This window comes from Micropterus dolomieu, linkage group LG13 (assembly GCF_021292245.1).
Source record: "Micropterus dolomieu isolate WLL.071019.BEF.003 ecotype Adirondacks linkage group LG13, ASM2129224v1, whole genome shotgun sequence".
Taxonomy (NCBI): Eukaryota; Metazoa; Chordata; class Actinopteri; order Centrarchiformes; family Centrarchidae; genus Micropterus; species Micropterus dolomieu.
Window position 1 is genome coordinate 16657760 of NC_060162.1, and position 25407 is coordinate 16683166.

At 39.9% G+C, this 25407-nt stretch overlaps 2 protein-coding genes across 2 annotated transcripts in view; both read left to right on the top strand.

The window, feature by feature from the left end:
* LOC123982225 (rab GTPase-activating protein 1) overlaps positions 1-25407 on the top strand; it is a 48516-nt gene that overhangs the window by 671 nt on the left and 22438 nt on the right. Inside the window, exons 2-6 of the mRNA XM_046067652.1 lie at positions 1318-1411; positions 3027-3177; positions 21907-22020; positions 24323-24397; positions 24969-25094. Coding sequence (XP_045923608.1) covers positions 1318-1411; positions 3027-3177; positions 21907-22020; positions 24323-24397; positions 24969-25094 — 560 coding nt within the window. The remainder of the gene's footprint in view (positions 1-1317; positions 1412-3026; positions 3178-21906; positions 22021-24322; positions 24398-24968; positions 25095-25407) is intronic.
* Positions 11139-16603, top strand: LOC123981455 (probable G-protein coupled receptor 21). Its single transcript, XM_046066288.1, has one exon. It carries the CDS (start codon positions 11463-11465, stop codon positions 12687-12689), a length of 1227 nt encoding a protein of 408 aa, XP_045922244.1. The 5' UTR covers positions 11139-11462; the 3' UTR covers positions 12690-16603.

Here is a 25407-nt window from a genome sequence, read left to right on the forward strand (position 1 = left end):
TTCATTTCCTCTTACAGAGCTACCACTTTCCTACTTTCTGTTGTTCAGTGAGAAACGTGAGCTCCAGCTAGCATATTGGAGATCTATGAGATATTCTGGTTTTGAACTGCCCGTGGGAGGAATGTACATGTAAAAATCTGTACATTCTTGATTAAAAGTCATGTGAAATCTCTTTTATCTTTCGTCTCCTCAATTCGCGTGTGTTTCCAAAACGTCTCTGGTGAATCTCGCGGACTCGACTCGCAAGCATCGGTATGCACAGATTTGATTGGCTGAGCAGCGTCACATGAGAGGATTGGAGCACATGCGATTGGTCTGTGAGTTTCCTGGTCCTCTAAACCAGTACAGTAAATGCTAGAAAAGCTGCGCGGGTTAAAATAGAAACGCTCCGTCACGAGGTAGTAAGTCTCAATAATAAATGGGCTGTAGGTCGGCGGTCCGGAGAGGACGGCGGCTGGGTCCGGATCCGGACCGCGGTCCGCCTATTAGTGACCTCTGCTCTATATCATGTCAGACACAAGAACAGCCTTAAAAGCGGACACTGAGCTGGCAACATAATGTAACTTACGTTTTGCTGTTACTCTGGAGGGCTGAACAATTGTGGTATCCTCAGTCAGGACTGACCTCATTCAGAAGCATGCACCTCCTAAACACAACAATAAAAGTATCACTACCCAGCAGCATGAACTTAGACACAGTAAACAAGCATAAAACCCAGCTGAATTATGCTGCATACTTTCAGATATTTAGCGTTCAACATTTACAGCCCTGACTCCATGCTTTACATAGAAAATTAAGCCTCCACCCCCGTGGGGCTTTACCAGATATAGACTTGTGGTCCACAGGAGTCAAAATCCCGTGGGAGGTCAGACACTGTGTTACAGAACTGTTTGTACTGTATCTGCACAGAGAACTTTGCTAGCAGTTGTGTGTGTTTTTTTTGTATTTTTTGTGTGAAGGTAGGAGTAAGTAGGTAATAGCAATGAGAATAAAAGGCAGAGAGCATAAATTAGGTAATTTTTGTACCCGCCTGTGTGCTAGTCTTTGATCTACTGGCCTTCTTGGTACAGTTTGGTCTCACTCTTGGACTGCATGTCCATTGACTCCTCCTCTGTTGTTCTGAATATTTCTATACCATAGGTACATATAGATAGTACAGTTTTTCCACTGATAAGTATATAGTCATTTTTATTTACATGGAAAAGCTTTGCTTGCAAGCTTTTTCATAATGTGGAGTATTTAAAGTGTAAATCTAAAGATGTAAGAAAGAAAAGGACAATAATGGATCTCACTTGTTTTTCACCTCTGTGTGTCCAGATAACGATGAGCCGTTACTCAGCGGGTCAGGTGACGTTTCCAAGGAGTGTGCAGAGAAGATTCTGGAGACCTGGGGAGACTTGTTATCTAAGTGGTAAGGCTTTGTTCCCTTGTTGTTCCTTTGTCCTTCTACTTTTATTGCTGTTGCAGTGAATGCACACACACGCACACACACACGCTTGTGGGGTTTAGCAGATGTACTGTATGTGAAAGAAAGGGCGGCAGGCAGGAGTTCTTGATAAGCAGCTTATTAAGATGGCTTCCCTCTCCCATTACTTCATTTGTTTTTAATCAAAAGCTTGTGATGAACTGAGTAGAAACTGCCTGGACTTTAATTAGCTGTAAGTTTAGGTCCACACACACACTGTCTTTCTCCCTGTCTGTTGTCATGTATATTCTTCAGGAGAGTAGAATAATTTGGTTGAATTTGTACTATATATATATATATATATATATATATATATATGATTTGTTTTACCTTTATATATGTTCATCTCAATATATCTAATTTCTTTCTTCATTACTTACTATATTTTGGTGCTTATAATGTCCTTTTTACAATACCAAAAATGTTGACCATTGGAAAAACTGAATGTTTTGGAGGTATTTATGTCCCTCTGTAAAGATAATTCTTGAAGAGAGTAATCATAAGACTAGCCTGTCATAATGCCAGGCTTTGTGCAAATGATTGGTCATTTTTTGTGTGTGTTGTGCCATTGTGGGATGTAGTGCTCAGGGAGCACAGAAAGGCCAATCACAGAAAGCCCTTTACAATCTTATGTCCCTAAGGACCAGGCCTGGCATTACTTACGTCACATGCACGCACACAAGCATGCACACAAACACACACACACACACACACACACGTACACAGTATACTTTTGTTTCCCTTCTTGGTCTCAACAGAAAATGCCACTTATTGCATAACCTGATGCTCGGAACAAATAAACCAAAGAAACTCTGAAAATAGAGAGAGGGATAAATTAAGGGGGGGGGGTGTGAGAGAATCATCAGGGATTTTCTGTCAACTTCAGGCAGGCGACAGTTGGTAGGTAGATACAGCTGTGCCTCCAAGTTTACCTTCTCTCTCCATCTCTAATTCTGTCTTTGTTACTTGCTAGTGGGCCGGGGCAGATGCCTGAGTTCATTTCACACTGCGTACTGTGTAAATCACTCTCTGACATGGAGTGCTTCCCCAACAGCTTCAACATTTAAAATGTGAAGATTAGGAAGGAAAGAATGCATTAAAATTTGCCTCTGTGTATTGTTGGTGCTATTGTCTATTGTTTTCCAATCATGCTAAAAATAGTGCCAGGGTAAAATAAAGCAAAACTAATGTAGAAATGTCAGAGAAAAAAGTAGAGTGGTAAAGAGTGGTACACATTTTCTGTGCAAGAACAGCACATATTTTACATTCTGAAACATTCTGACTTTGAATGTATCCCTTGTTGGAAGTTGGACTGGCACCTTTGAAAGACTGCTATACATGTACAGGAAATCCTTATACTTGTGGTGGTTGGTGATAAAACTCGCACTCATTGTCAGGATCTTAGCCCAGCAGAGGAAATATTGCAGATGCATTAATTGCGTAATGAGGGCGTTATGAGCGTGCCATACTTTTACAATTGTTTGAATAAGCAGCACTAAATAATGTCACAATTAGTATGTCAACTACCATGGTTGATCCTTCCTCGCCTCCCTTCTCTCAGGCATATGAATTTATCAGTGCGTCCCAGACAGCTGCCAGCTTTGGTGCGGAGTGGCATTCCTGAGGCTCTCCGTGGGGAGGTGTGGCAGCTCCTGGCAGGCTGCCATAACAATGACCACCAGGTAGAAGAGTACCGCACGCTTATGACAAAGGTAAGAGCACACAAAAGGATTGTCTTTGTTAAAATCATCAGGACACACTAAATTCCCATGATCCCCTAATGTTGGTGGTGAATTGGAAAGCTGTCCTTCCACAAGATGATACATACAAAAGCTCCCCTAATTTTAGGATGCATCAGCCAGCTGTCCATCACCTTTGATGATTTCTTAATCTTTGTAGCCGTTTTAACTGATTGTTTGTACACTTTTGATCTCTTTAACTGAAACACATTTAATTCAAACAGATGTAATTTCTGTTTTTTTTTTTGGTTTGTGCTGGCCCGAGCATGTGTTACTGTTATTGTCCTTGGCAACAGTTTTGGTTAAGATTTACTTCTTTGAAAGTACACCTCTGGGGCCATTGATGGCACAGATAAGTTCTTCTCTCATGTGCTTCAAACATGTGATGGTAACCACTGCTGCTGCCCTGCAGTGCGTGCCAGCTGATTACTTTTGGTGTCATCCAAGTAAAAGGTTTATACATTTTATTCAAGAAGCCATTTGTCATGTGTTAATGGTTCTGTTAAAGCTAATAATCCGGAACTTTTTTGCCATCTTATAAACAAAGGAACTAATAATCTATGTAACTTCCTGTTTTTGAACATTAAATGTAGGCAATCATATTTTATGAGATTAGCTGTGTTTCTTTTAGCTGCAAAAGTCAAGAAAAAGGTAACAAGAGTCAGAAAACATGATCAAGTAATATCATGTGTACATGATACATGTAAGCATTCAATCCAGTTTGCGAATTGAGCCTGGAACTTAATTATTATTATTTCGATAATGATAATTTCAAGGGGGGGATTTTTAACATTAGTTTTGTCATTTGCTAGTGCCTCTTCCTATGTGCCGCTTTTCTGCAGACCTGTGTCGGAGAGTGTGAATGTTTGTCTGTTTGACCATGTGTGTAAGCACCAGAGGTGACTTAACCCTGCTGTAGATGGTTAGCTCCCCCTGTATGCTGAGAACAGTGTGTTAGTCTATGTCCTTTTTTTTTTCTCGGCCGCAGCTCTGTCCACTGTTCTTATGTAAAGGCAACATCCCCGGGCAGCAAACTGGGTCCCAGGTGGTGACAAGATGTTGGTCTTGCCCTTTCCTCCCTTCTCTGCTCCCACTCTCATTTTCTTCACCCTCCCTGACCAGAATTCTCTTCTTCTCTCCTCCCTCCCTTTCTCTTTTGCCATTTTTGCCTTTGTGCTTTTCTTTTATTTTGCCTTACATATCTGGCATGTGATGATTGCAACTTTGGATACTTCCAAGTTTAAAAAAAAGGATACACTCAGATAGAAGGTTTACACCAAATAAATAACTTTCACTCTGCCAACAATAGCAGCGGATCACAATGCTGCTGAATTGACCGCCTTTAGACAGAAAGTTGGAAAGGAATTTATTGCAGAAGCACCAAAGCATTCCAGGTTTGTACGTCAGCCAAAAAACACACAGAGAAAAGTGTGGAGAACACGTGCAGCTATATCTGATACTGACAGATGATTTGCATTTTTTATTTAGTCTCTGTAGAGCAAGACTGGGCAAGGTAGCCAAGAACAGTTAAAGAGCAGAATGACTATAAATATGATGAGGAATGAGGAATGCATAGAGTAAGTTACATTGATTTTTTCCCACACTAGAAATAAGATGTGAAAAACATTGTGAATGCAAAATGTTGAAAAGAGTATTGACATGTATTGCATAACAGTACTTGGCACATTATATATTTTAATTAAGAAAGAATTTTCTTGCACATGTTTGTATTGTTACTGGTACTAATTAACGCTCATCTTCTCATGTACTAATTCCTTATTATCCTTTTCAGCTCCTGTTGTAAAATGTATACATTGTGTACACAATGTGCTATACTCATATGCCAGCTCGTAATTTGTTTTCTGTGCTTTCTGTATTCAGCCTGTGACTGTGTGTATATCTTTGTGCTGTATTGCACTGTATACATATAGTGTCCTAACTAGTGCGCTCTTTTGTGCACTAATCCTGTCTGTGTTCATACCACATATCTGAATGCAGGGCATTGATTGAAGTGGAAACAGGACTAGGCCTTAGCCATTTAACCGATTCATTCATTATTGAGCCCTAATGAAGTCCTCAAAATAAAGATCCCTGCTGCCAAGTACTGGAAGAACCAGTCCAACTTTGAATGCTAACTAATTAACAATCGCATAGTAACTGATAAATTTGGCTGTTGTAGCCATGGCCCACATTTTGCATTAGCCCCATACTCTCAGTCACTGAGTTATTAAATTTGTCAAACAAATAATTGGTCTCAGCAGCATACTGGTCCAGGGCCAGCTGATTTTAATCAGGAGGATGTTACGAAATACAGCAGAGGACACATCAATATTGAGAGTTTCAGAAAGCTTGAGAGTTAGCTAGTTGCAACAGTAAGAGGAGCATAGCACAAGCAGATTAAATAGCTATGTGGGTGATGATTAACTGATTACTTACCTACTTTATTCAGTCATCTTGTCGTGGGTATGATGGAGTGATGAGTAAAGAAGTAATATAGACAGATTGCTCTACGCTGGAAGGTAGTAACAACATAAAAATATGTCATAATAATTCTTCTCATGGCCTAGTACCAAATGTAAAGAGGCCTTGTGATTGGGCACCATTGTGCTAAACTATGTGGTCATGCACAGTTTGGGCATATTCACTGTTACTCTCCGTAAGAGGAGTAAACTGTTGACAATATAAACAAACAACATACACTGAATTACCAGCTTATTAGGTACACCTGTACAGTTGCATGACCCTTAATGGTGGTGTTGTATAATGAATTGTTACTGCATGATTTAAAGATGATATTCAACCTCCATTTACCTGCATGAGGGTGTTAGAGTGAGGGAATACAGTACACAGTGTTATCATTTTTAGAACTGTCTCCTAAGGTGTGTATAAGAGCATACACGCACACACACACACACACACACACGCACGCACCAGCTTCCTTCGGAGAGCAAAAACAACATAACGATCTGTCTGCCTGCCTGTCTCTGTCTGACCCACAAAATGACCTGTCTGCCCACCTTGTGTCTGTCTTTATAATCATTTGTGTTTGTGTACATGTGACTCTGACTCTACCTAGACCTGTTTGTATTCCTGTCTACTTGTGTGTCTTTCTGCCTCTCTCTAACTGCCTGCTCATTTGTGTTTTGTCACAATGTCTGTAGGTTTATTTGTGCATTGCTGTTCTAACCTCTGCTGGGCAGACAGTGAAATATTTTACTTTGAAGCCAGTTTCCCACATTAAAAAATATGCAGTGAATGCCAGAAGGTTCTGGCAGACAGACGACAGAAGGAAGTAACTTTCTACAGTAATGTGTTTGTTTGTCTGTGACTATGTTCTCACCACCCTTGCCTAAACTTGGTATTACTGTACTAGCATTAGGTTCATCGTAGAGACAAACCTCATTCATTCTCTCATATAAATGACAATGACAATATTAGCTGTCCATTTTCCATTCCTACCATGCATTCCTCTGATTAATAAATAAACTCAGCTGACCAGTTCTTTTTATGTTTTTGTTATATAACGCTGATATAAAAGTTGGCACAGTGTGACTGCTTATTTTTATATTTATATGAAAACAGAGCATAATTATCAGGATTATGAGCCTGCAGCTTGGTGGTGGTGGATGGTGGGTGTTAATTATAATCAGATGGATGTCAGCCAATGTGACAGTTGCAAGGTAAAGTATCATATTCTTTAAATGGTGAGTAGCTTAGCGTGTCAACAGAAAATCTATTCCATTTTTTGATGTTTATACATGTTATTTAAGAAAAAATAAAAAAACATGAATTGCCACTTGATATTAAGCATTCATTGTATTCCATCACCACAGTAACAACAGCAATGTCAGTAAAGAGCAGTTAGTTAACTAGTTAACCAATAATATGATTAGACATGAGAGAATATCAGCAGTATTAAGCTCTTGATCATTAATTATTGTAATTATCTGCTTGTTTCTTTCCCTTAAAATCAGATATGCTCTACACAAGTTTAGGACCATTTTGTTGTTGCCAGGTGCGTGTCAGCTACTGGATGCCTGGCCTTCAGAGGTTGACAAGCGATGAGGGGGCATTCGTTAGGCAGATACCAGGACTTAGTCATGCTCAGGTTGGCAACTGGGTGACAGTACATTATGCTCTTCCTTCTACCTCTTTCTCAAACCTCCATTTTCTTGTTGCTGTTTTTGTCCTTGCTATAGTGTGTTTCTTTCTCTCCTCCATCTCTTCCTCCTACAGTCTCATCTTTGATGAGCTCTGTGTTTCCTTTGACTCCCTTCCTCATCCTTTCCTCAATTTCCTCTCCTTCCTCCTCCAACCCTTTTTGTCGTACTGTCATCTATTTTTAGCTCCTCGTGTGGTGGGCAGAGGAGGTGCGTGAATGCATGGGAGTGTGTCTGGATTGCGGTGGAGAAAGGTGCAGGCTTGTGTGTGTGTGTGTGTGGCTATGTGGGTATGTTTGGGTCTCCATCACGCTACACCAAATTGCCCTGCACGAGACAAACTCTGCAGTCTTCAGAAAGTCATTAGGATGAAAATGTAGAGCATGTAGCGCTACACACTGATGTTTCTAATTTTAGGACAGGATTCTGAGTAATTAAATGCAATCATCACATCATATAATCTAAAAATAACTCTAGCACAGGTTCAGGCGCTCTGCAGAAGGGCTGAAGGGGACTTGCTGGGGCTAACCTATTTAAGAAATAGTATAAAAAGTGTTCAGTTGAGTCCTAACCAGTTCTTTAGAGCTTAGCAGTAAGAAAACAACTGGCTCTTAATGTTGCCATGAGGAAGATTAAAAAATGTTTTGCGAGGTCATGCTACCTGGGTATAGCTGACTGTGACAAAGCAACTCTCATGCTAAGTGGAAGCGCAGCATCTGCTGATGCATGCAAAATCAGGAGCAGGTGCATATCTGTTAAAGGCTCTCAGGTAGGGCTGGACAATTAATTGAAAAGGTCACTTTGACCTACACTGTACATTTGCTGCCAGACTAACAACTGATTACTCACGTGCTTTCAGCGTCACTTTCTGCCACTCGCTCTCACATTCACTCATCCACTTGCTCATCCACTCACTTGCTATGCACACATATTACACTTCAGTTAAAAGACCTAACTCTGCTGCTCTTACAACAGCACCTGTCACGTAGATGTCCTTTGATGAATGAGGAAAGGAAGTTAGCAAAGCTCACAAAGTGGGCAGGTGAAAATCATTTGTTCCGCATTGATATTAAATAATTGAGTTAAAGTTTAGTAGGAGCAGTCATAATTCAGCAGCGGTGATTTGCAGAAATATATGAGAACCATGTCTCTTTAATATGCACGACAACATTAACTTATTAATTAACATTTAGATTGATGGATTTGTGAAATCTGTGAATAAATAAACCCAGCATTACTGTAGCATATTTACAGTACAAACCTTGTCAGTGAAATATGAGGGCAAAAATACCAACAACAAAACACAACATTCAAAAACAAAATAATCGTTCAATAATCGTAATCTAGGTGAAATGTAAAATGAATCGTGATTTTGATTTTAGGTGAAAGCTTGACTCTCTAGCCAAATGGACAGAAGGACATGTACACACATACACAAATACATGGACAAAGATAGTGTTCCAATGCAAACATTGTACAACATGAAAAGTATAAATGCAGTCTGAAAACGTTTGGATCTAGCTTGTACTGTGCTTACAGATAGTACATTGGCTCTGGTACCATAAGAATATTTTTATGAGAAATGAAATAGTTGCCACTTAGTACTGTAGAGTTATAGAGAGACAGACATATGCACACGCGTTTGGAAAGAAAAAAACAACAATAAAAAACACTTTTATATCGGAAAATACCCTAGGGGAATGGGGACAATTTGTGTAATTATACATTACATAAGTTATACAAGGTTTACACAGCACTAAAAAGTGATTGTGAGCATTTCTTATTGTGCTGTTATTTAAATAATGTATTCATGTTGGTGGTATTGTTGTTAGTATTATATATAATGGTATTATTATTGTTAACGTTGTCCCCGTGACTTTCCTGCTGTGACTGGAAAAGTCCGGGAGGGGTTTCCGTAATGTTTTTGATCTTGACGTTTCCACATGATGTCATGTGATTGATGCCATCCTCCACAAGTTTTAGCACAAATGCCTCAGGTATCCAGTTATTTGGGGTGGCGATGGTGCAATGGATAAGACTATGCCTTTGGTGTGAGCGACCCGGGTTCATATGAATATGACAGGTGCAGAGTAGTCTCAATTCTTACACATTGTACATTTTAGTGGCCAAATGTTAATTTTAGCATCATTACATTTTTATGTTATCTGAACTCGGCCGAACTTTCACCATGAATTGCGCCTAGAAGGCAGACCCAGTTGCTAATTACATAATTACTTGCTGTGTTAGTGAATCGGTTGCTAATTACACACAGCTGTGAGCCCAAATGAAATTATTTGTGCTGTGCTTTGATGTGTTGAAATCTTTCTCTCAGTTTCTTTAACTTTTATGTTGCTGCAGTTTGGTATTAGTAGATTACAAATGTGAAAATAACTAACTTAGTAAAAGTCTATATTTTATTCAGTGTACGGTAGAGTGCCAGTATGAAAACAACCCAGAGAGCCAGTGAAAATGTGGTTAAGGCTTCCTTAATAAACACACAAGTAGAGAACATGTAAAACATCTGTTAAATAACTGCGCATTTAACACCGTCCAACAAAGTTCTGCCCTGTTTCTGTGCTTTTTATTTATAGGAACAGATAATTCCACACACATAAAAGCTGATTAAACCATACCGCACATACTGTATGTTTAGTAGTTTCAACATACTAGGATGTACGCAGCTATAGGGGGACCTTTTGTCCTGTACTGTATGTCCTTGGTTTACAATCAGATAAGTAATAGGAATGTTTCCTGTAAACTGTACCCAGGCAAGCAGTTATTCTTTCGCTAGAAACAAATACAATAACTTTTCTGCACTGTAGAAAAGACAATGTCCACATTCTTACAGCTCAAAATGTCCTATCCCTTGGGAATGAGATGAGAGGCTACTGAGATGGTTACAGTCGTAAGTCAGTTTTACAGGAGCTGTCTTAGAACTGATTGTTACTAATTTTAACAGTGTGATTGAGTATGTTTAACAGTATGTTTGAATCCTGGGGTGACTATGAGAAACACCAGCAGAAAAAAAAGAAAATGAGGAGGGATGTGAGGGCGGGGAAGGAGGCAGCCTCGTGCCCTTGCGATGGATCATTGGTTGGAGCCAGGGAAGGGGAGGGGCCTCACAGCCACTGTTTCTGTAGAGAGTGAGGCAGAGAGAAAGAGGGAGAGAGACAGCAAAGGAGGATACATGAACAAGGGGGGTTCTCCCAGCATCGGTATGCCTGCCTACCTCATTTCTACTCCAAACACAGTTGCTGCTCCTCTGGATTGAAATATCAGCTGAGGTGTGTTTGTATTTGTGTGTTTTTGAATATCATTCACCCCGCGCACTGTCTTCATCCTCTAAGCTCACGGCAGCCTGCTGTGATCTTACTGCGAAGGACCAGACAGAAACTGAGCAAGAGGACATGGAAGAGTGGTGAAACGGGCCGAAGGAGAGGCAAGAAACAAGGACAAAGAAGAAGAAACTGGAAAGAGAAGCAGGAGGACAGAACAAAAACGACAAATAAGCGCTTAATGTCTCCTTCCCTCATTACACAATGATGTCTTTTCACTGGAAGCCGTGTCTGTGACTGTGGACTAAAGACAGATAAGAGAGAGCTTCAGTCTGCTTTCTGCAGCTACAGCAGATGTTGAAGACATCTCTGACTTTATAGGGAGCGGAGGTATTTCAAGCATAGATTGGGCTGGAATTCCTTTAAACAAAGTCACACATCTTTTTATTTTTTCCTTTTTGTGCCTTCAGCGTGGAACTTTGCTTTACTGGGAAAAAAAGAAGAAGAAAAGGAATACACAGGTTCCTTTTCGTGCGTAATTCTGTTTTTACCCTGGTGGTTTTGTATCTTTTCATAAAACCACAACTGCCTACACTGAGGACAAACCCAGGGGGGGCTTGCTCACTGTTCTGTCTTTTCTATCCCTCCTGTATTTGAAATGGCAGATGGCAACAGTCTCATCATGGAATCGCAGCATGGGGATTTTTGTTTGGACTGAAACCATACAGCTGCTTTCAGAACTAGCCAGCTACCTGACAAAATAGTGGGTTCTTTGGTTCATCGTACCCTTGAAGGGCCCCTCGGACACGTATTCCTGCCCAAGATGATGAATTCCTCCCTGGATCCACTGAACCAAAGCTCTGCTGACCCCACAAACTTATCTACTCCCTTCTGCCTGCTTGAGATAGGCTATTCCCAAATTTTCTCCACCTGCCTCCTTGAAGTCTCTATCATACTTCTCCTCACTGTTCTCATTATTTCTGGCAACCTGGTGGTGATTTTTGTGTTTCACTGTGCCCCCCTGCTCAGCCAGCACACCACCAGTGCTTTCATCCAGACTATGGCGTATGCTGATCTGCTGGTGGGGGTCAGCTGCCTGTTCCCCTCCCTGTCCCTCCTCCATCACCTCCAGGGCCTCGACCCTAAACTCACCTGCCAGGTGTTCGGTTACATGGTATCCGTTTTGAAATCAGTTTCAATGGCATCGTTGGCATGTGTGAGCGTAGACCGCTACATTGCCATCACACAACCTCTGACTTACGCGTCCCTAGTAACACCTTGCCGAGTGCGCTGCTGCATCGTTCTAATATGGTTGTACTCTGCTCTGGTGTTTCTCCCATCTTTTCTCGGGTGGGGGAAGCCTGGTTACCACGGCGATGTGGTGGAGTGGTGCGCAGTTGAGTGGAGGACTCGTCCGGCTTTCACAACTTTTATTGTTGCAATGCTCTACGCCCCGGCTGCTCTCACTGTCTGCTTCACCTACGCTAACATCTTCAAAATCTGCCGACAGCACACCAGGGAGATCAGCGAGCGGCATGCACGTTACAGACCCCAACAGCTGCAGGGCCCGGGATTGACAGTGGGATCTGTGGTCAAGGACAACAGTGCAATAGAGCAAGGGCAGTTGCCCCACATGTCCCAACCACAAAAATCCCAGCCCCAGCATCAGCAGCCCACATCAACATACCCAGACAAGCGATATGCTATGGTACTATTCCGCATTACAAGTGTATTTTATATCCTATGGTTGCCCTACATTCTCTACTTTCTGTTGGAGAGTGGAGGGATCTACCACCATCCTGCAGCCTCATTCCTAACCACGTGGCTGGCCATCAGCAACAGCTTCTGTAACTGTCTCATCTACAGCCTCTCCAATTCTGCCTTCAGGAAAGGTCTCAAACGCCTCTGCTCCTTCTGTTTACAGCGCAGTGGCGGTGGCTTTGGGGTTAGGAACACCAAAAAGGCTTTTGTTGGTTCTGTTGAAAAAGGATGTGCAGGGTATGGATATGGTCACGGGCAAATTGGAATTGGCACAACATGTCATGTGTAGGGCACTCGTAGAGGAAACCCTTGTCCCAAATTGGCGTTGGAACTTTTTAAAAGATGCCTCATATGATTGCTGTAAGAGGTCTCCTCTTTTAAGCTAAAATGTGCTGTAAAGAGATGGAAGGAGGCGTTGATCTGCCGCCGCCGCTGCTTCTGTTGCATTTGGAGGTTACACAAGCGCCCTCTCTGCACACGCCACAGCCGGCAAAGAGAGAGAAAGGCCTAAATAACCCTGCAAGGTGTTCTAAAACAGTCAAAGAAACCCAGCTCATTGTGTGTGGACTGGGGTGATAAATGGAAGGGGTTGAAAAAGGAGAAGAAAAAGGCGTCTGATAATCTCTGGACGTGAACTCTTTTGAGGTTGAACATTTTTATCTATTAGTTTTCTTTTATAAGAAGCCATTCCTTAAGTTATTTTGCCAAAACAATAAAACTTTGTTCTGAAAAACTGTATGCGCAGTATGTGAAACAATGTGACCTCTGTTGCCCGATTATTATCACAGTATGAGTTAAATGCACAGCTGACTGCTGTGTTTTAGTAATGTCGTGCTGTGGTAAACTGCCAATAGCAAGCTCTTCTGAATATGTTTTTACGCGCTCTTACCCCCCCCCTCGGTATTTGAATACTGAAAGTGATGCAACAGTGTGTTTGTGTGTCGTGTATTTGTTGTGTCTCTTGATATTGACTGATTGTCAGTCAGAAAGAAATTATGTAGGTGCAGTACACATGTCATTTTATAGTTTGTTTGCATTGACTGAACAAATTATGGCTTGTCAGCGTCCAAATCTATTCATAAACTTTAAAATTTTAAATTATTTATTGATGTTGTACAAGACAAAATGTTATGTATTTAACTAAGTCGTGGGTTCACACATTGATATATGGTATGAGATGTTACCCAGCTTTGGTGTACGACTGTTAACCTGACAAAAAGCAAACGTAATTGTGATTTTTTTGTTTGTTTTTATTACAACAACATTACATTGTACGTTTTGTTGTTTTGATTATACAACTAAACCATTTTCATAACTGTGTCCAATATAAAGCAAGACCAAGAAAGGATGTATTTTTACATTATTGGGTGGATTTATTTTAAGGCTTTTGGTCGTAACGGTAAAAATGTTAAGCAGTTAGATGAATGACCCTTTAACTGTGATCCTTACCCCTTGTCTTTGGAATTTCCTGAGAGGAATAGTCTTAATGAGAAGTCATGAATGCGTGATAGTGGAAAATACACATTTACACATTCTTGCAAATGATAACCTTGTTACAAACCTAGCTGTATGCTGTATTCTGGCAGTATTATTGTGACTGCTTTTCGGGAGTAGGACTTGTGCACGCACACAAACACGAACACACACACACACACAAACAAACACACACACACATCGACACAGGAGGATCACATGTAAACAGAACAGACAAATAGCCCATTCACTCTCCCAGCAGGCCAACCTCCATTAAGAGGGACTGACCCCTGAACTCCCTGGGAATTGCAGTTACATATGTGTGTGTATATATGCGTCTGTGTGCATGCATGTGTTGTAGTCTGTTTCTGTCATCTTGTCCCCATGTGTAGTTGCGTGGGTTCTTTTCACTCTTAACTTGATATTTAATACAAACTAAACAAGACCAATAATAAGCGGAATTGAATCTAATTGTAAATACTGCGTTATAAACTCAGAAGTTGTGAAAAATCATCTATTTTGAACCATGGAGAATTGTGTTAATTCATTTAGGTGCAGATAATCTAGCTTTATATCTTTTTATCTAATCTACCAAAGAGAGTTCAGCAAATATATTTTTATCTAAATATTTAGTAAGAAGCGAGGGGGTTTTGCACAAAGTTTGTTTAGGTCCACTGCACTGTGTCGGCTCAGTGATGCCTTATGTGCATTAATGACGGGTTCTCAGTTTATAGTGATATACTGTTGCCTTGATATACAAATGAAAATGAACTGTTGGGAAAGTATTTTCCTCTTACGTTTAGGGAGGGCTCAATTTATAGACACATGACTGTTTTTAGAGGGAAAAGCACTTACTGGAAATTGAATGCATGTGCAGAGATGAAAATGCACATTAGCCAGCCTTGATTCCACATTCATTACAAAAATAACCTGAACCCCATTTGTTGCATAACGTAATTAAAAGATTTGACTATTAAATCAGCCACTCGTCAAAAATGAATGATTTCCAATTATTGTTCCTGTCTTCTGTAAAGCTGAAAATAATCAGGAGCGAAAACATGGCTCAAAACTGTTTTTTTGTTGTTGTTGCATGTATTTGTTTGCGTGTGTGTAGGTGTGGATGAGTGTGTGTGCAGGCATGTTAGGATGTGACCATTGGCTGAATTAGACTGTTGACGGTGTTCTAGCAAGGGTGCTAACAGAGCTATCACCTTTGATTGATTTATTAGCTGCACATCACTCTCCTTGAGTATACTGTATTTTGTGAGTGTATGTGAGTAGGTTGTACAATAATGGTAGATGGATTCACATGTTGTCTTTAAGTATTTTAGCTGTCCTCTGTGAAACTTTGCCAAATATTGTAATCTTTCCTGTTTGTACCTTCTTTTGTTCAGAAATGGCGTATTGAATGTTGTCAAACTACAGAAATTTATTTTTGTGAAATTACTTACTTTCTGTTTTTTCTCTCGTGAGGTGATAAAATGTTGCGGATTCTAAGTAGGTTTAGTAGCATGCTTACCTATTGAAATGATTGAAACAGTGTCTTGGAAAATGGATTTTAATTTATTTTGCCAGCTCACCAGAAAAGTATATTATTTCCCACAACAGTTAATGGTACAGTTCCTCAGAAATGTGTAAGATTTAGGACTTTTAAGTATCATGGGAAATATGCCTAAACATGCTCACATTAGCGTTCACACACATTCCCCTTTTTCCTGTGGGAAAACAATTCTCGTGTTCTCAAGGGGAACGACACTCTGGTGGTGGCTGTATGGAGGTACAGTGCCATGTTGGATAGGATTAGAGAAAACAAGACTGAATATGGTCACTAGGGTTTGATTTAGGAAGCCATTTGTAGGTTAAATGCAGCCTTGTCAGTCACATACTGTTTATGTGGTTCAGTGTAAATAAAAGTGTATAAATTGAACACATGAAGTTTTTAATTATAATTGGGGCATTATTTAAAATAACCTATAAAGTCCAATTTGATGCACAGATTTGTATCTTGAACATATTATTGTGTCAGTTCAGGAAAAAAAAGTAGTATAGTAGTAGTATTTTACACCAAAAGAATACTGGTTGACTATTTTATCTCAGAGTAGAGATTGTACAGTACCCTGAACAAGCAGTCCACCCTCACTGTTATATTGCACTTTAACACACACACACACACCCCACACACAGTGGTATTTTATTATCTGTCTTTTAGTCTGTTTTAGCTTTTGTTCTTTGTGTTTTCGTAAGGCTTGAAATAGGCCATACCAGACCCCCACTTAATGGCTGACTCATGACCCAGCTCTTCTTCTTATTTACACATTAAAATGAGACTGACCACTGTAACAACTTGGTCAGGAAATGTCCCAAAAGATGCTCTGCATCTGTTTTTGTCCACAATGAATGCTGAAAATTGCTCACAGTGAACGAGGGTGCATTTGTGAATTGGATATTGAAAAATGTATGCCGTTACCAAATTACATCATGTCATATTTCATACATCAGGGGTGTTGAATTTGGTTTTTGTAAGATGTCTGTTTTTATAGATGGAGAATGTTGCAATAATGGAAATGGTCAAACATGTTTAATTTTGCTGTCATGAAAGTCAGTCTCTGAGACTAATAAGATCTTTTTTTATTACATAATGCTTTGTAGGTGACAAGCCTATATGGTATTGTAAGATGTACATGTTGTGTATCTGTACTGAGCAAATAAATGTAATGTGATCTCAATGTATTCAAAAATTCCTTGTTGAATTACTTTGCTGCAAACAGCTGCATGGATTTTTAATGTCTGTCTTTCATTAGTTATCATTACTGACATGCTGTGTAAGTGATGACAAATATTACTAAGAAAATACAGACCCTTTTACACAGTTATATTTAGTGCGGTGGAAGCCTTGGCCAAGATCAAATAGCATAGTTGATAATAGTTGATCATTTGCAGTGCTAACATGCTGTAAATGGACTGCAAAACAGCAGTACCATATTTGTGCAAGCAGTTGGTCTGTTGAATTTGCATGCTGGCAAAGCTACAGTGGGAAATGTTAGTGGACTCAATTGGAAAATAATACCATAAGAGAAGGCAGGCCAATTGAGTTTTGGCAGTGCTTGCAGTATGTGGTGTTGTCATTGTGATTTATATTTCTTCGTCCTGTGTCTGTCATCTCTGTTCTGGTCAGATACATATTTTGCCTGCCCTCCATGTGCCGAAGCAGTACCAGTGCGCAAACGGCACAAAAAGTAGGGCATGAGACAGATGATTAAGATTTAATGATGCTAAGGTGACGAAACAGCGCTACAGGTAGCTTGAGCATGTGCTCTGTTGGGTACAGATTATTGTAAAGGAAAGACTGAAAGAATCACTGGGTATGACTGAGTAGAATTTGCTTTATTAAAAAAGGGGGAAAAAATTGCAGTTGGCTACTTCTGTGTTTTTTATGAAAACATCTGCCAGTGCTCTACTAATTAATTTCAAAACATTACAGTTACTACAAAGTGTAGCCCTCAGGGTTGTTTAGGTTGGGGAGCAAGTTTTGTATCAAGTCTGATAAATATCACTTTATGTTCTCATGGTATCTCAGCACGGAGCAGAGAAAGAATAACAGAATGACATGTCTGCTATTGTGTTGAGTCAGAGAAAATCAGGAACATAAACAATAGAGGGCTAGCTTGTCAGTCTTCCCACGGTAGCCCTACTCCGGTACTTTATTCCTGTATTTAGACACACAAAAAATGTGTTTTATCCCTTGATTTCCATTCAGCTTATAGATATATAGATACAGCTGTTTGATGTCCCTTGTCACTGACCGTAGACAGAGTGTGTTAGGATACTTCAACAGAAACCGCATTTTTGTTTAAACATTTTACACAACATGTTTTTTACTAAATATGTAGTTTAATGTAATATGTTTATTTAGATAGACACACACTGTTGAAATTCTGAAGCCTGACTAGAAGTAACACATTTAACTGTATTTTGGCAAAGCCATTACAGAAAAAGTTTGATATTTTTTGGAAATACACTTATTCACTTCCTTGCCGGGAGTCAGGTAAGAAGATTGATACCACTCTCATGTCCCTGTGTTAAGTATGGAGCTAGTGTGATTAGCCTAGCTTAGCATAAATGCTGGAAACAGGGGGAAGCAGCCAGCCTGTTTCTGTCACAATTTGTCTACCAGCACATCTGAAAATAGGGATGCACCGATCTGACTTTTTCAGTCCCAATACCAATACCTGGGCTTACCTGAACTAATCAGCTGTATTCCTCACTGTGAGGAAAAGACTGGGACTCATTCTTTTATGTGTAAGGCAACATCAGGCTTAATTAAAAACTTTATGTTTATACCTTTTTTTCGTGTATGGATTAAGCAAATGAGATTTTTAAAAAGTGTTAAATAATGAGCTTTAGAGGTTTTGTTGGACAAAACCAGGCTTGATGCTTCCAGTCTTCATGCTAAGCTAGGCTAACCGCCCCTTGGCTCTTACTTACATTAGTGTAATATTGAGATTCTCATTTAACTCACAGCAAGAAAGTGATTGTGAGTGTCACTTACAGCTATTATTTATTTATGTTGTCACTCTTGTCTTTCATTGTCTCCTTTATACATTTACATAGAGATACACTATCAATAGCATTGTCTTTCTCCTCCCTCTCTTTTTGTCTTTCTATAGCGCTTGAACTTGCTCCCACACTTCCATCCACTTCAACGACACATCGGATGTGTTTTTTCTCCTCTCTCACGCTACCCTCATTACAAACCTTACTTTAACTGAATAGACAGACAGACAGAAAGGAAGCTAATTGGCCATTATGTCAGAGGTCTTTGTACGCGCTCTCAGCACTTAAGATAAGTATGGCTAAGTGGTGCTTGTATAAACATGGATCCTTATCATACACTGAGAGACTGTAGCCCAGTGTAATGGGCCCTTCACACTGGACGCAGAAACTCCACCCCTGTGCTTTAAAACCCATTGATACCAATGGCTTTTGCTGTGGATGAACAGATTTCTGGAGTTCCTGTGTGTACCTTTTCAGTGGGCTTGTGGCTAAATTTCTACTTTGTGGATTTTTTCTGATGTGTTTTATGGTGAAACCCTTCCATGTCTGTTTGGAAAAAGCGAAGTCACCAGCCAGGAACAGAATATTCAAGTAAAATCATTCAGTGTTAGTCAAGTCAAGTTAAATTAGTGTAATTTATAGGACTGCAACTTACAATTAGTTTTATTATTGATTAATCTGCTAATAATTCAATGAAACGATTTATCATTTGGTCTATGAAATGTAAATGTACACCCCAAGGTATTGTTATGTTATACCGAAAGTCCAAATCCCAAAGATACTGTTCTGAAGAAAAAGAGAAGCAGCAAATCCTCTAATGAAAGAAGCTGCAACCAGGGAAATTGTTGCACTTTTGAGTATTTTTTGATTGATAAATGACAGAAAAGAGAAAATGATTATCAAAATTGTCGCCTATTATTTTTCTGTTGATCGGCTCATCCGTTAATCAACTAATAGTTTCAGCTCTAATAAATTAGAACTGTACAGAGTCTGTGTTAGCAACCAAGCGTAAACATAACGACTGAGGAACAGATCCTACATTATCTGACCAGAACAATCAACATTACTCAAACTTCCCTAAGCATCTAGTCAAGTTGGCTGTGCCTACACACACACACACACACACACACACACACACATATACACGTACACGTACACACACACACACACACACACACACACACACACACTTACGTACACACAGTGACTATGACTTAAAGGGTGTGGTGGAAGTTGTGGAATGGACTTTTAAAAAAGCCCCCTGTTGTCGGTCTCTGGTCCCCATTAGCTCACTTTGTTTTAGTATCCCTTTCTTCCTGCATTTATTCTATACTTGCATTATTTTTGTTTCACTCTCTTCCTCTGTGGAAGTTGGAACAGAAACCTTGGGAAAAAGGAGATGGAGGAACTTGATGGGTCCAATAACAGAGAAACCAAGAATAAAAAAAGCATTGTTGATCAACATTAAGAGATTTCTCAGGGAGATATATTGCTATTTATCATCTACTTTGACCATGAGGTTGCTGTGTGGTTTTGCTAGTTGGGATTTTAAGCACCTCCAAGGATTAATGTTAAAAGTGCCTTTGAGCAAGGCACGGCATGCAGAAAAACTCAGTGTGTAGTGGAAACATTTCCTACATGGATCAATGGAGTATCACATTAATTTGCTCACTGAACATGAACTTGGGGAGGCATTGTTGTTACTTTCTGCTGACTGAACGGAAACCCTTCTTTCTTTCGGGCTGTCTCATTATCCACTGATCCCGGCTACCAGATTTCTGCCGACAAAGTTAAATGAAAGCCCCATTTTGTAGTACGACACCCAACATACAGACGAAACTTCAGAGACACTTCACCTCTAAATACTGTATGAAGATATCTTTTAAATGTGTATTCGATTTATCATCTGATGGCCAGGGTGTCTTAGAGCAGCATTACTTATTTAAAGGCTGTTTGTTCCAAATATACTGATATAATATACTCAATATTGAAATGAGGGGTAATTAATTTAGCTAGTTTACACTCTAGTGTGTGTTTGGTATTTTCACTGTGTGGTGCTCTGTAATCACAGCAGAGGGATATCCCAGAGAAGTATGTTGCCCCTGGCTTTTGTATATACTGTATGCAGTCGAGGTTGCTAGCCTCTGTACTTGTGTCAGTGTACCCTGACCTTAAACAATCTCCTCTGACCTTGTGCCCTCATATTTATTTGTATTAGCCATGCTAGCGGCTTAGCTCGGTGGATGGCAAGGTATTTTTGTCGGTGGGTCAGGTCACCGTTTTGGTCCACACTGAAATTTCTCAACAACTACTGGATGCGGTGTACAAACATTCATGTCTTGTTCGGGATGAATTGCAATCTTTCTGATGATCACTCAAATCACAAATGTTAATTTGTCCATAACATATTTGGTCAGTGACCAAATATCTGCAAACAAATGACATTCCCATCAGCCTCAGCTGTACCTTGTGTAAGATGGCACACACATCATAAACATTATACATGCTTAGCATCAGCATGTTACCATCGTCATTGTGAGTATGTTAGCATGCTGACGTTAGCATTTAGCTCAAAGCATCGTGAATGTAGAAGTACAGTCTCGCAAAGCTGCTTGCACGGTTAAACACTCTTTGTCATGTTTATTTTCCTGCCAGTGGCACCATTTAGCCCAAATAAAATCACTTAAATTTTAACATGCGCAAAAAAACAACCCCCTCGATCCTTCATGTTATGCTGATGACAACTCTTTTCCTGTTTAGAATTTTTTTTTCTGGTGCATGCATTTTAATTCAAACCTCTGCACGTCTCCTGCTCACTAGCCTAGTCATTTGTCTATCTGGCTCTGACACAAAATGTCCTGAGAGCTGTTACAGTTCAGATTGGTGATGGTAGATGGTGTGACAATGAAAGCCAAACACCCTATTATCAGCTTGGTGTTGTACAATACAGTATTTCAGTCTCAGTGTCTCAATCTTCAGTGTATAAGAGACCGGGTAATGGCATAACTGTCAGTATTGTATTTGAATCACAGAAAGTTGATAAGTAATAGGAATGTCTCTGTGTTTGTGTTACGTGATGTATTTGGCCTGTTTTCCTTTCCTCCGTTATTTTTATTTTATTTGTCACAGCTGTGTAATTACTGTTAGCAACTATTGTTTGCATTATTTATCCAAGCTTTGGCAAGATAAGAATTACTTGTCATGTTCTAAATAGATTAAAATTCGAACTGAAATGAACAGAGACTGACAAAAAGAGAGTCGTGGAGATGTGTACACTCTGTACTGTAGAAGAGAACACTCTGTGCTACCAGCCATTCATCCTGCCCCTTACTGATGGTCACCACATGCTGAGGAACACTGACCACTGCTGGGCCTCTGTGGAATTTCGTCTCAGATTCTGAAGTGAATCTCCCTCTCTGTCTTTTCACCCGTCTTTACCTTGCTTATTTACCTTACCCTCCCCCTTGTTTGATCCTCAGGAGTCCCCTCAGGACAGTGCCATCACCAGGGACATTAACAGGACATTCCCAGCTCATGACTACTTCAAAGACACTGGAGGAGATGGGCAAGACTCCCTCTACAAGATCTGCAAGGTGGGACACACACGCAAGAGGGTTGTTTAAACTACACCTTTAAAGTCAAGAGCATTATGGAGCCAGTGAAAAATAAAAATGGTTCAGCGCAGTGCACAAAGCTTCATCAACAGCTATAGCTGACTGTGTGCTGCAAGGGGTGTAAGTCTTTTATGCTATAGAGCAACTGCAGAAACAAATTTGCAGAGTGTATTCCCTTCCTCTGGTCTCCACTCTGTCCCGCATGGTCTGCATTAATAATTTAATTTACAATTAATTAATATAAATTCATATGCATCTTTACTGAAACTTGCCGCAGTTTATTTATTTAACAGATTTGCTTTGCAACCTTGATTGGGAATTTTAAGTCCACACAATATCTGACTTGCAAAAATAAATTTATAAGCTGGCAATGTTTCAGAACTAGACCTTAATCAGACAAATGCCTGATTTGCCACGCAAGTTGTGTGGGAGTTTCTTTGCAACTTTTGACCCATTCGTCCCCCTTTGAAGCCCCTGTTCAAATCCACACAATACACAAATGCAATTCAAAATACTTCTGTAAAATATTTGTAAACATGAAAACAAATGACTGATAAAAACAGAATTTGAGAGTTCACAGTGAAGAACTGATAACTTATTACCGTTCAACCTCATGATTACTGTTTAGTGTAAGACATAAACAATAGGTCTTTTTGGTAGCAGTGGTGATCATTGCTAGAAGAACCTGGAAATGAAAGCAATTTGCTTGTGCACATCAGAAAGAGCTTTATTGGCAAGTAGTAATTTACACATACAAGGAATCTGCTATAGTGATTAGGTGCTGCATATAGACATAAACATACAGTTGACATAAATAAAGGTAAAAATATAGAAATGTGGAATAAACAGATGTGCAACTATGTGCATTACTCCTGGTGTTTCCCCTCATACGGTGTAATTACTGTGTAAATGACTTGCTTTACAGTAGGTCCGATGATAAAGTTTGTAGAGCAGTAGCAAGAGTCAAAGCTAAAGGGAACCGATCATTAATTAACTGAACTGCCACTTCTGGGTGGTTCAGCGAGTTCAGTCTGTCTAGAAAAGCAACATAAGTTTCAAATCGAACAAACACATACACTAGTATAATCCATCCTCCTGCACAGTTGACTCTCATACACCGGCATGCACGCACACACACCTGGCAACTTGTCACAAAATACTTATTGATCATGAAGTGCCAGTGCTTTCTTTCTCATGAGAATCAACATGTATATACTGTACATAGTTGATGTTCAGACATTTCACCTTATCATTCCATAATTTCACGAGTGGTGATCTGCCTGCGGTTTGCTCACAGTATATATATGTTTTTTTCATTTTCATTTCATATATTATGTATAACTCAGGTGAAGGCATCCATCTCTTCTCAGACAAACATCTCCTCAGGTCTGCTTGAATAATTCAGTGGGCCCTCCCTTTCCTCCGTGTGCGGATTGATCCACACTTTGTTTGACGTGCACTCGTTATTTGTGTTTCTAGCTCAGTAGGCCACTACAGCCTTTTTTGCAAACTCTCTCCCTTGCTCCCTCCCCTCATATACCCTCATACTCCATTTCCTCTATACCAACATCTCTCCGACCCTTTCCTTTTCCTCCTTCCCTCAGCTAACTCTTTACTTTACTACTGTTACGCTAGTAACGGGGCACTTCATGTTAAAGTCAGGTGTGTTTAACATACAGCGTACAGTGCAACAACTTCTAAAAAGGTAAAAATGACTAGACATTTCTCTGAACAGCTTGTACAACTTCAAGTGCTCTGCAGTCTGCTGTGAGATCAAAAACTTAATATTTATGCACATTTTATTTGACTGATAGAATGACGACTGAACAATGGTAGTCTCTTTTTTGTTTGTGTAATTTCTCAACTTAACTTAAATTCGTCGTCTGTTTATTTTAACGCTGAGCCTTATAGTGTAGCTTGAGCCATGTGGACATCTTTCTCACTAATTGTCAAAGACAAGTTCAGTATTTACTGACACCAAACTTGCCATGGGCTAGTTGGCCAACTCCAAATGAAAAACACATTTTTATTATTTTTTCAACCCACAACTTTTTTACTTCTGTTCCCTGTCGGCTGTTCATCTCTCCTTCACATTACATTTCCTCAACAGAAATCTTGGTTTGAATCAGTTACAGGCTTCAGCTTCAAGGAAACATTTAGACACCTATCATACAATAATTAGACAAGCACCACCCCAGGTTTATCCTTCATTTCCCTCGTCAGTTTTTGAATTCACTGTGAAACTGATTTACTAACCGTGTGACTCTGTCCTCTCCTTCAGGCTTATTCTGTTTACGATGAGGAGATTGGCTACTGCCAGGGGCAGTCCTTCTTGGCTGCTGTGCTGCTGCTGCACGTGAGTTCACACATCAGCAGGGTCCAGCAAAAATCCTAGCTCTTCAAACTATTTCAAGAGCTGAGGGGGACTGTTTTGTTTTCATTTGACATGACTATCTTTTTGACATTCTGCAATGCTGGAAGATTGGCCTGCCTTATTTGAATGTCTGGGAGCCTTATCTGCAGTATATTATGCAGTGTATGATGTGATGTGCATGATGTACTGTTACTGCACAAAAAAACTGTTCCAGATGCACAGTGACATCTGTGAGACATTGACATTTTATTTTTTATAAATTATGCACAATATGTTCATGTTTATCTGTCACCTGAGACTGACTTGCACTTCAGGGATGTGTCAACACTGCCACCTAGCAGACAAACTGTGTCAATGTCAATGGACACTTAAAAACAGAGAAACATTTTAAGGAGTTATTTAACAAGGTCATGTAGCATAAACCTAGAGATATTTGTATGGGAAAGCTGTTAAGTTAAAGGGTTGTCATATTAGCCTCATCTGAAACCTGTATCATTAGGATATGAATTGCCATGGGGTACTGATTACTAAATCTCATAATCTTCTTCTTCAGATGCCGGAGGAGCAAGCTTTCAGTGTGCTGGTCAAGATCATGTTTGATTACGGGCTCAGGGACCTTTTCAAGCAGAACTTTGAAGATCTGCATTGCAAGTTCTTCCAACTCGAAAGACTTATGCAGGTATGTGTGTTGCATTTGCATCTGAAGTGCTTTTTCTGAATGTACACTATAGCAGTTGTCTTCACTGTTTGCATACAATTGGGCTATTCACTAACTAGTGCTACTTTTTGTTCTCCCCATTATCTTGTTAAACTGTTCTACATCAATGTGTCCTCCTCACCTTCTTCTTTCCCCCAAATACTTTTTCTGTGTTTAACTTCTTTCTTCATTACATTATTATTTACCCTCTTTCTTTTCCTTTCACTTCATTCCCTCTATTTGTTTACCTCCTCGTCTTCCTATCTGTTAATTCATTCTCTCTTTCTCCCCTCTG

Coding starts and splice junctions, on each gene's coding strand:
- LOC123981455 (XM_046066288.1), top strand. CDS start 11,463: ATGATGAATTCCTCCCTGGATCCACTGAACCAAAGCTCTGCTGACCCC.